General features: G+C 53.8%; 1 protein-coding gene across 2 annotated transcripts in view; it reads right to left on the reverse strand.

Moving 5' to 3' along the window:
- The window catches only part of MGAT5 (mannosyl (alpha-1,6-)-glycoprotein beta-1,6-N-acetyl-glucosaminyltransferase), a 333,468-nt gene that overhangs the window by 6,924 nt on the left and 314,393 nt on the right, over window positions 1–12,151 (reverse strand). For both annotated transcript variants that reach the window (XM_015566532.1, XM_006767746.2), the window contains one exon: window positions 4,271–4,428. In XM_015566532.1, coding sequence (XP_015422018.1) covers window positions 4,271–4,428 — 158 coding nt within the window. The remainder of the gene's footprint in view (window positions 1–4,270; window positions 4,429–12,151) is intronic.

The following is a 12,151-nucleotide window of genomic DNA, read 5'->3' on the forward strand; positions in this document are numbered from 1 at the left end:
GTACCCTGCTAACCAGAGGGAGGTGCTGCTCTGGGGCGAGGCTCACTGGACCTCTGCAGCCATGGCGACAGCAGTGCCCGCCCCTTCCCCCCAGGTAAGCGCTAGGCCTCAGGACTGCAGGGAGGAGTCTAAATCCTGACCCCAGCCTGTGCTCCTGCTCCTCTGCCATCTCCTACAGCTGGCTTGTCTGTGGGCTGCAGACCCAGTGACTGCCTCTCCGGCTGGGACACTGCCTCAGCCCAACACTGCCGGCCTCTGTCACAGAGAGGGGCCATGTCTTCTCCTCCTGCCCCTTGGGCACCAGGTGTCCAGCCTGGTGCCTGCCTACCCTGTGGGGACAGTTCAGAGAAGAAGGTCCAGGCGGCCAGGCAGACCTGTGACCCTGGAGCCATGACGGAGCCTCTGTGAACTGGGGTAGATAATTCTTAACCACGGGAGGTGCGGGAATGACAGCAGCACCTCAGAGCACTGGGCAACGGCTAGCGCTGGGGGAGGTCTCAGGAAGTGGGAGCTGCTGTCACAAACATCATCGCCATCCTGGTTCTCTGCCTGGCAGACACTGGGCGGGCTAGGCCACCGGCCTCCCTGCCCACAGTGTGAACAGACACACAGGACAACTGTCTCAATTTTCTGACATTCACAGAAGTCTCGATTCCTGCGGACAGGGGAGGGTGCAGCTGGTTTCCTGCTGTCCCTGCAAAGCTTTCAGGTCCCCCTCCCCCTGGCCCCATTCCTCCAGCCCCCTCTTGTCTTCCTCCAGCCAACTAGCACCCTCCCTGGCACCGCCCTTGCCAACACTAATCAGGCGAATTCCAGGGCATCTGGGGATGCTGGTGGCTCTTGGAGCTGCCAGCCTGGCGCTTGGTGCTGGGGAGGGTCTCACCCCTGCAGTCACCAGTGGGCTCTGCGACTTCCCTAAATCCTCCATCACCTCTGGTCTTGGCACACCAGCCAGGAGGTGGAGGCGTGCAGAGGGTTAAGGTTGTGGAGCAGGAAGGCGAAGGCAGGAAGTGGGGTTTTATGGCTTTCCTAAAGGAATATCGAACAGAGATTTAGGGTTTCCAAGCCTACGCAGGCTATCCCAGCTGGCCAACCCACCGCAGGGGGTCTCGGAGCTCACATGTGCACCCAAGTTTCCCTATGGAACGCGGCCTGGGAAACAGTATGCTCCAGCTCTTTGTTTAGGAGGATGATAGCATCTGCTGTATCTTGAGTCATCTGCCTGGTACCCTGCTAAGCAGGAGCATGGAAATGTCTGCAACTCACCTCAGACCCCATGGCAGGGGCTGTCACTGTCAGTGGCCACAAAGAACCCTCCAGCTCCTGCCTGGTCACCTGGACTCAGACCCCAGGCTCATCTCCTGGTGTGAGTGAGCGCATCTCACCGGGGTGGTCGTGGGAGCAGCCTGCCTGCCCAGAGATGGTGTCGGAGACCACAGTCTTCCCATGGTCCAGGGTGTGGCACAGCTCTGGCCACCTCTGGATGCCACCCACCTGCTGGCCCCAGGGAGCGCTCCTTCCTTCAGCGGCAGGGCCCTGCCCCACAACCCTGGCCACACAGGAAGACCATGCCATCATGCCTGCTTAACTGGTGAGCGAATTCACCAGAGAGGTGAGGTGACTTTCCTAATCCTTGGAGTGTATCCAGAGCCCAGATGGCCCCCACAGCCCGCAATCCCCTCTCCACTGGGGACCCCTTCCTTTCCAGGGCATGCACGCCACTGTTCCAGCCTCTGTATTCCTGTGATGTTTGTCACCGGACACACACACCCACTCACACCCATTCTTGCTCACACCCCCTCACACCTGCGCGGGGACCCTGGTGTGGTCTAGTTTCCCTTCTGCAGGGCGCTGCCTCTCCAGCTTCTCTCAAAGGGCAGAGTTAGAGCTCCTGAGGCCCAATGCCTCGGTTTACATTTTACGGCTCTGGAAGAATCAAAGGGCAAAGGCCCGCCTCCTCATGGGCCCCCGAGTTCCTGAGAGAACAGAGCTGCTCATCCCCAACACACAGGTACACACAGGGTGGGGGGCCGTAGCTGGCCTGGCCCTCCCATCGTCCCTGTCCTGAGGCACCAAAGCTTAGTTAAAATCCTCCCAAACTCAATAATCTAGTATTTTATGAGATACAACTTGAAAAGGCAGCCAAATCACAAACAAGGTCTCATGTGAATGCACGTTCCTACTTATGGAGCGAGGCCCTCCCCACAGGGCCCCCCCGGCCTGGACTTGGTTCATCCCAGGGTGTCCACCCATTTTGGTCAGAACTGCGCACGCTCTGTGCACAGGAGCTGGTCGTTGCCCCTGCAGCACGCACACCGTGCCCTGCCTGCACCGGAGCTCAAGACCAGCTGCCGATTCCCGATTCAAGGTGACAGACAGCATGGGACGCTCCAAAGGGCTCAATTCATGTCACAATCCAGGCCCGCAAGGTGGAGCAGGAAAAGCAGTGCTGGCGTGTGGAGCCCCTCACTGCTAACTGGCCACGGACATGGGTGGGCCAGGGGCCTCGTGCTGAAGAGGCACTAACAGATGGCAGACAGCTGGGGTTTTACAACACTGTCAGCATTTACAAAGCAGGCACAACGCATTCAGTAGGGCCCTTACGTTCAGAGAATTAACTGCAGGCAGCTTTACTGCAATGTTAGCATTCCCTGTAGGCTCCCAAGAAGAAACCCACGTGGCTACAACGGGAGTCGTTAGGCTCTCCCATGGCACAGGGCCTGGCTCTCTTGGCTCCTCCTGGTGACCTGGGGCCTGCTCCCCCATCCAGAGCTCTGGCTGCACATCATCTCCCCATCACCCAGGATGTCCCCATTGTACAGATGAGAAAATCGAGGAGACAGAGGGGACTAGTCCATTGGCTCCCCTTCCTGTCTCCTCACCGGACCTAGGCCTGTGCCCGGGGGAAAGGCAGGCTGTGGGGCCTCAATCACGGGACCCGGGCAGCAGCATCCCTGTTTCGTGGGAACAGGTTGGGGGCAATGAGACAATTCTGGGTGGACAGTCCCTAGTCTGCCCCCAGCAAGTCCAGGCTCTGAGGCATAGACACTGGGGGTTCTCGGAAAGCCACTTTGCTGCCGGAGCTGTTCCTAAGACAAGCCGGGGGGAAGCCCCTGCTGGACCCCAGAATCCGGGATATGTGCGTGGAAATGGAAGCTCCTAGGACCATTGCAGGCTTCCCATAAATCCCAGAGCCCGCTCCCTCTCCCAGATTTCACCACAGCAGCACTGCACTGACTGGCCCCACCTGGCCTTTCGGTCGATGGGGAGCCCGGGCAGCCTCAGAGCCTGGTGTCGGCAGGAAGAGGGCGTCCGTCTCCCACGTCCCTCCTCGGCAGGGCTTCCCTGCGGCTGAGACGCCAGAGCCACGTGCTCTTCTAAGTGGGTTTATACTTGGGAATAACGAACAGGCCAGCTCAGACAACTGTGCACGGTGACCATGGTGGCCGACCTCGTTCTCCGACAAGCACGGAGCCAGAGCGGGGCCAGGCACGCCTCGCTCCAGAGGCCACTGTGTTCCTTAAACACCCTGTGAGACAGGGACCGACCACTGCTCTGCAGAGGGGGCCATGAGTCAGAGGTCAAAGAAACCGCACATGGAAATTTGGGAACTGCAACTGCCAAACTCAAAATGCCGATGCAGAGGGAAGTGAGTGGCGTCAGTAAAAACAACGCAAGCACGAGGGCAAAAGCTCATGCAATCCAGAGGGCCCCTCCTGGGGGCAGGCTGGCCCAGGTTCCGGGCGCCCACCTCACCCACCTCCTGCCGAGGGACCTGGCAGGGTCAGGCCTGTTCATACCAGAGGAGATGGACAAACATGCAAACAGGGACGGGCTGCAAGAGGGGAAGGTGGTGTGGACTTTGCTGTAGGCAGTTCTTGCCAGGTCCTTGCCCATGTCTCTCCTTCCTTCCTCACTCTAGGGCACAAGGCTCACCCGCCACCTGCACGTCTCAGACTGCTGTGGTTCTGTGCCCACCTCCGCTCCTATGGTTCTCGGGTATGACGGTAGCAAAGTGAACACCTCCCACAGTCTTCAAGCCCAGCCATGACATTACTTATGCAAATAAAATGCCCTCATTCGAATTCTAAATATATCGGCATGCCAGGTGACCTCATCCACCTAATAATAGAAATGCTGCTAACTTTCTCTGGGGGGATCGCGCTGCAACCTGCTCACCTCCCCACATCTTTCCCCACAGCCCAGGAGCCTGGAAATGGAACCTCATCCTGCTCTGGGCCGCCCCGCCCCGCCCCGCTCCGGCACTCACTTCAGCAGGTCCTTGTCCTTGTTCAGGTGCTGGAAGAAAGATGGCTCACAGATGAGCTGGTTCTCCTGGCACACCTGCTTGCAGGACTGCCCTGGCCCAGCGAGCTTCACCTGCAGGGCACTGAGGGGCGGCCACATCACCTGCCCGTGGCAGAAGTCCTGGAATGACAACAAAGCCATCAGCCAAGGGATCAGAGCTGCAACTTGCAATCCCCAGCCTGCCAAGCAGCCCACAGGGGAGGCGGCCCTTGCCAGGGAACAGGAAAGGGGAGCCTTGGTTGGGCTCAGGGCTTGTTGGCTGAAAACAGTTACAATGCCGCCCTGATTCAACAGCTAGAAAAACTGTCTGAGGACGGGTGAGAGGACGTGAGGTAACCTGCAGCCCATCAGGGAGGCACCCTGGCACAGGTGTGGGAGCTCAGAATGGGGCAGGGCCTGTCGTTTCCGGGATCTAGAGGGAGTGGAGGAAACTAGCAGGTCTAGGGAAGACCCAGGTGGGCTGGGCTAATGCACACTACTTTGTTTATATACCTCCAGGAGACATCTGATAACTTCGACAGCCTTTAAGTATTAAGATACGTAGATTTTAAATCCAACGTACACCAAAGCCTACTGTGCGAGTGCACGGGATAAGCAAACAACTAGAGAAACCTGGGTCAGACCAGCCGTCTACATCCCTAAAAGCCCCGTGAGAACTTCTCTGCTTCTTGGATTCAGGGCAGCCCAACCCTGGATTAGGCTGGGGAACTGGAAGTCCTCCAAGGCTGGAGGCTCCAATACTGGCTTTAGAGCTTTTTTTAAAAAAAATGTTTTTATTGATTTAGCGAGGAAGGGAGAGGGAGAGAAACATCCATGATGAGAATCATGGATCAGCTGCCTCCTGCACGCCCCCTGCTGGGGATCAAACCTGTAACCCGGGCATGTGCCCTGGCCGAGAATCAAACCATGACCTCCTGGTTGATGCTCAACCACTGAGCCACACTGGACGGGCATAGAGCTTTTCTTAAAAAGAACAAAAACCCACAGAATGTCTTTCCTTATATGACACCTACAGGCAGTTAGAAACTTTGCTCCTTATTCATTTTTAGCCTCTTGTGGTAAGGGAAGCAGTCCCAGGAGTAAAATAAATGAGGAGAAAGACTCTGCCATGTTAGATTAGGAGGTGATGTGGCCAAGGAAGGCACTTCAAGTTAGGAGGCTGGATCTGACGCTGTCCCTGGGGTGCTCTGGGCACGCTACCCAGTCTGGTCTGGGCTCCATCACTCATCTGTGGAAAGTGATGCTGACTGAGCGATGGAGTTGAGCGGAAGGCTGGCAAACAGCAGGTGGACCACAAGTGCTCACCCCTCTTCCTGTCCCCCGTAGAGGGGATGCCTGTGCATCTGAGAAGCGGGGGCTACATGGCACCATGAAGTCTGCACAAAGCAAGTGCCCTCAAAGCTCCGCTGCAGGGTGGCTCTGTCCCATCTGCTCACTTCTCAGCAGACCACTGCAGCCGACCGCCTCCACGTCCCTTCAGTGGAGAGCTCAGTGCAAGTACACATGCACACGGGCTCCAGGCATGCTTACTCAGGGCTCACTGGGGCTGGCCTGGCATCCTCTCAGAAGTCTGTTTTGGGAGACAATAGTAAAAATAGCAGCAGGTCCTTCTTAAGACTTAAAACTGAAGCGAGGAAGGTCTGAAGGTGTTCCCAGTAAGCACGGGGCCAGTAAGGCAGGAGTGTGGGGATCTGGGCTACAATTACAGTCCCAGCTGGGGGACTTTACTGACAACCCTTGAGCTCTCTATCACATCTAAAATGGAGATACCACTTGCCCTTCAGTCCTTATATAATTCCTGTGAGCTAAAGTGAGGCGGCTTTTCAGAGGCACCCAGAAATGTTAAGGGTAATATTCTAAGGTCGACCATTACTTGCTGCCACAGTCCAGAGGTAAGAGGTCGAGTTGCCTGGAGTATGTATGACACTTTCTCCACGAGAGCCATCCCTTTGCCCAGGACCCCTTCACAATCCTCTTCTCACCCCTGGATCAAGGCCCCGGGTGCTCATGGGAGGCTGGAGGTCTTGTTTCAGTCAACCAACCTCAGCCTAGGCTACCATGGCAATGCCAACCGGTCTCTTCGCCGTAAGCATTCGTCCACTCACTCATGCATTCATTCATTCATTCACTCACTCATTCATTCAACAAAATACTGGCTAGGAAGCAGGAAAGCATAAGGGTTCAGAACTCAAACTGCCTGGGCTTGAATCTAGCTCCTCCACTTACTAGCAGAATGATCTTGGCTAGTTACATAATCTTGCCTCAGTTTTTGCTGTAAAATGCAGGTAAACTATCAAAGGGAACCAGTTTGTGGCGTGGGTGGGCAGTCGCAGAAGTCAACAACAGCAAGGACTGGCGAAAACCAGGTCAATCCAAGATGGAGGAAAAACTGATCAGAGACCAACCCCAAAGCTCAGACCTTCATTATAATGAAAACTGACAGGGGGCCAAAGCCACGGCACTTCAGAAAGGACCATATTTGAGTAGGAACCAGGTCCCCCTGCCCCAACCAGAGGCAGAGGCAGAATTTGGCACCAAGTTCAGAAACAACCCAGCCTTGGGAACACATCAATACATCCCAAGCACTGACTGGCCCAGCGCAGCTCACTCTCGAGTCTGCTGTGGCCACTGGGATGTGCACTTGCGCTTCTTTCGCAGGCGCCTTCCTTCCCAGATGCCCACACAGGACTGCACAACCAGGGCAGCAGTGGGTGCAGTCAGCTCCGGGCTCACCCTCACCCTGTCTCCAGGGACCCCGACCTGGCCTCTTTTTCTCAACCTAAAGAAAACCTGCTTTCCTTCTCACTCGGACTGGCTCTTGGATTCTCTCCCGGGTAATCAAGAACCTACAGGTGGTGGAGTCCATAGGGGTCCCACTTCAGATCTCCCCCCCTCGACCCCTATCTCCCCACCCCTCCCCCACCCTGCGTGACAGCAGAGTGGCAGGATCTGCTGTGCTGAGATCAGAGAGCAGGAGCACAGCAAAGCAGAGGCAAGCAGCTATGGGGCTATGGGGCCGTGCAGCAGGGGGACCATGGCTTCAGACCAGACTGGCTTCTTTGTTCAGCAAACCTCCATCACTCATGCCTCACATGCTGCCTTTGAAGGCTTTCTCATCATCCACTCAAAACTTTACAAATGACTGTTCAAATCTTCCCTAAGTGCAAGAAACAGGAACATGAACGAAGCACAGGCTCTGGCTCAAAGGCTCCGTGCACAGTAAGAGAGGCCAACATGAACAAAATTAAAGAACAGTACAAAACAGACGTCTGAACAGGAATGCACCAGTCACTCAGAGGAGAAAAAGAATTAACTCTGGGGGAAGGGGAGGGGTGATGGTGGTAGCTATCAGAGAAGGCTTCCAGATAATAGGGGATTTTAGAAGGGTTTTGTAGGCTGAATAGGAGTTAGTGGCTTATCACTAACAGGGTGCTTTGCAGATAACTGGTGCTCAATAAAGGGCTGTTGAACTGAATTTAATGGTTTTGCATCTTGGAGCTTCGACAGGAGTAGAACAACATTGTAACCAAGAGAGGCCTTATAAACACAGAATGAAACATAAATAGTAATTTCCAATCTGGTTAATGAGCCCACTCAGAACACAGAACAATTATTTCAACCAGTCACCAAATTTCCCTAAATTTGCTTGACTATTCTGAAAACTTCCTGCAGTAATTGCAATGAGAAGGGTTTATTAACACAAATTTATAGAAAAAGCAATGTTCTGAACAAATGAACACAACTTATTGCAAAAAAGTTAAGGGTGCTGCTGCTTTTGTAACAAAGGCTAAGTGACAGCAATGGTGACGATGTTATTCAAAAAATACCAAGAGAGCTAGAGAAGAGGGGGTGGGCTCCTCCCCAGAGAGAAGCCCTCGGTGGAGGGGCAGTCCCTCCCTTGGGTGTAGAGGATGGGGTCCTTTCCACAAGCTACCCCGTCCAACCAAACCCTTAACAGGGTTACTACATCCATGACAGATCAGGTGCAAACGGATTGTCTGGAACCAAAAAGACAGGTTCAGATATAGATCTGGAGGCAGGATTAAGAGTAAGACCAGGAATCTGTGAAAAAAAAAGGAGGGGAGTGGGGACAAGTTCTAGGTCATGAAATTGGGGTTCAGGCCAAGTTCGGCCAGTTATTTGAAGGGTAAGGGGCACATTTGCTATTTATGTCACAGCTGGAAATCCAGGAACAGAAGACGTGCTCAATAAATACTGACTGACTGACCAGATTTAACATATCTCGGTTGCCTGTTGGCACCCACCATTCTCAGCCTGTGTTGTCCTCAAAAGGAGTGAAGTCCGTCCACGGGTGCCCCTGGGGCTGATCTCAGTGATGGGAGAGTGTGTTCCCCGCCTGGGCAACAGAGAAGGTGGCTGGGAACTAAGCTGCGGTGACTGATCTCCAAGAACGATCTCCACGCATGTAAACCTCTCACATTCCATCTCCTTCGACTGCTAGGCGTCGGCCCAGGAGAAAGGAAAATGTACGTCCACATGCACGTGAATGTTCACAGCAGCTAGATGGTGGGAACAGCCCAAACGTCCACCAACCGGTGAATAAACAAATTGCAGTACATCCATACAAGGGGATACTAGTCTGCAATGAAGAAGGAATGAGGCACGGATCCATGCTAATGTGCATGAACCTAACATTATGCTGAGGAAAAGAAGCCAGAAGTCCCCAGCAAAGGCACATCTACAGAGACAGAACAGATCAGCACTTCCTGGGGCTCGGGTCAGGGAGCAAGGACCGAATGCAAATAGGCACAAATGAGCTTTTCGGGGTGATGAAGCTATCAGGCTAGACTGTCAAGGTGATGGCACAACTATCAATTTATTAAAAAAAAAAAAAAACCAACAAAACTGAATTGCATCCTTGCAAGGAGTGAATTTTAAGGTTTGACAACTATACCTCAATGAGGCTGTTTGAAAAACACACCTTGGTTAGTTTCTGGGCTCCTTTAGTGGTGAGTAGCTAAGGCCTTCAGAGAATTTATTCTGTGTCAGGCACTGTCTTAGCCCTAAACATGTATTTATTAATCTACTGATTCCTCCACCAGCCCTAAGGGGTAGGGAGTATTACCCCCAATGCACATAAGAGAAATAGCAGTGAGGTTAGGAAACTTCGCTGCTTAATCATTATCTGCTTTGGGATCAGCAATGGCTGGGCAAAGAGCAAACATTCCTCACACTAGTGATAACCTCTTCGCTTTTCAATTCCTTTTCTTCTTGCCCTGCAGCCTGTCACCTCCACTGTTCAGCCACTATCCAGATTCACCACCAGCTGTGCCCTTACTCCCCAGGGGTTCAAGATGGGCTCCAATGAGCCCATTTCCTGGAACTAAAGCTGATTCCACAGTGGCTCCTGGAGTTAACTCGTTTTTTCTTCCCTATCTCCAAAACGCTTCTCACGTGACTTACACAGGGCTTTGCAAAATAACATGAGCACAATCGCCCTCCATATATACAGGGTCTATACCGCAAGCAGAAAATAGTGTCGAAGAGCATAGGTATGGATTTCAGAAACCAATCTGAACATTCCTTTACAAGAACCCGTTTACTCTCTGGCCCAGGAAATGCACACTGAGAGCCCTCACAGCCTGGACCCGCTCAGGTGCGGGAAGACAGTGCTCTTGGTCTCAGATCACCAGGGATTGTGGCCTGTCCACCAACCTCTGCTGCTGGAGACAGGACCTCAGTTAGAGAGACTACTTAAAAGAGCTTGCAATCCAAATCGGCATTTTAGTACAGCGCAGGGGAGGCAAGGACATTGAAGGGAAAGCAGGCGGTTTCCCCGGAGCCAGGATTCTTTCTGTTGGGGGCTCCAGCAGGCTGGGCGGGGGTGGAGGCAGGTTCCTGTTGCCAGCAGCTCCACCGCACGCTGCAGCCCGGGCTCTCGCAATTGCTGCCAATCGGCTCCCTCTGCTCCCACTGCCCGGGGATCCGATGGGCCCTTTGAAAGGGCTCTGGGATGAAAGCTTCCTTGTTCCCCGCAGATCACAGGAGGACTTGCAGGCAGAGATCAGCCTAATTAGAGCTGCGGCCCCTGGGGAAGCATGAGGGGCTACCACCTCTTCAGAGCTTGAGGTTTCTTGTTCAAACCAGACACACCGCTCTGAGTCCCACTGCTCTTTGTATATGGCTCTCTAGCTGCAAACACAAGGAACCCCAAAGCTCCGGCTGGGGCCAGAGGTGGTCATTCCAGGCAGAGGACCCATCTGCCAGCCAGTGGGGCTCTGGCTTCACCTTCCCCGCGGAGCTGGGAACTTAGGGCATCAATGAAACCCTCAGAGGTTTCATTCAGAACAGCCCCTTTACTGCTTTGTGCCGCACCGGGAGATGCTTAATAAGAAACACCTGGAAGATGCTTAGAGTGATTTTCCCAAACCCCAGTCTGACAGCATCACGGCCCTCACCTGGCCGTAAAGCCTTTACTTCCTGTTGTCCAGGATCAAATCTGAAATCTCCAGCTGAGCCTCAGCGTCGTTGTATGATCTGCCTCCTCCTCCAGCCTCATCCTTCATACCGTCTCGCTCTTCAGCCACAACTAAACTTCCAATAATTCACCTCCATTTCTCTTCGTTTTTTCCCTCCATCCTCCCCATAGCCCCAGTCTGCCTCTAGGACTCATCTTTTGCCAATGCCTTGGGAGAGAATCTCTGAGCCAAGCACCCCAAAGCATCCTGGTCACATCACTATCACAGGGCGTAACCTACACCAGAGGTGTGGCCTGTGGCTCTAACTGGCTTCTCTGTGACAACTGAAGCTACCTGAGGACAGGGGCTAGTTCTTGGACATCTTTTCTTTCCCAACTCCCAGCACATGGCCGGGAGTCCCCAGCACAGGGCTGGGGGTTCACAGCACACAGCTGACATCTTTACAGAGCGGATGAATGAACAGCAGCAGGCAAGAAAGAGCTCTGGGTGTCTGTGAGTCACAGAGCTCTGCGGAGAAGTCCCACCCAGGAGGTGGAGTGAAAGGGCAGTTTCACCAGCATGTCTAAGTGACCTGTTTTCCAATCACAGGTCCTTCCTAGTACACATGAAAAACAAAACAAACCAAACTCAGCCTCTCACTCATTCATTCCTTCAATGGGGAGTTATAGTGCACCTACTGTGTGCCAGGCAGAGGCCCAGGCACGTGGCATTGAGAGGTGAGCAAGCCAGCATGGCCCCTGCATTAGGCAGTTAGCAAGGTTTGGGGAGTGTGGCCTTTGTGTCCGAAAGGAAGCCGGGTAATAGATTTACAGAGAACAGGCCACATAAGGACTTTTAAGGACTAGCTGGGATTCAAGAGTCTTAGGATAGAAAGAAATAAAAATGTTTGAATAAACTTGATAAAGAGTCTTTTCGCTTGTGGTGGTGAGTAGCCCTTTTCCCTGAGAGGAAGTGGAGACAGGAGAGGAGGAGGTGAGGTTCAGGAGCGGGGATCCTGGTAGACCCTCAGGAAGCCTCCCCTGCCGTTGGTAAGAGCCCTCTTAAAACTCACTGCCCAGGAGGTCACAGAGCCCCTCCCCACTTCAGGAATGACCCGAGCTGCCTGAGTTGAGAACATGGGCAGCGCAGCTCTGGGCCACCTGCTGTGGCCGGGCCCCGCAATGCCGTGGGTGCAGCCTGAGCTCCTAGCGGCCCAGCATCAGCCTTGAGTCCAGGGTTGTGAGCCCTGTGAATGTGTGTGTCCAGAGGATGGGGCTACTCCTGCCACCTCCCAGGATGACGTGAGAATTAAATGAGATGGTGACCGTGGCATACACGGCAGAGAGTTTGTAGGCAAATGGCTGTGAGGGTCAGGATGATTATCCTGTCATTCATAATTTAGGTGTCATACAAAAACTGAAGGA

This window comes from Myotis davidii, unplaced genomic scaffold (genome assembly GCF_000327345.1).
Source record: "Myotis davidii unplaced genomic scaffold, ASM32734v1 scaffold923, whole genome shotgun sequence".
NCBI classification, from domain to species: domain Eukaryota; kingdom Metazoa; phylum Chordata; class Mammalia; order Chiroptera; family Vespertilionidae; genus Myotis; species Myotis davidii.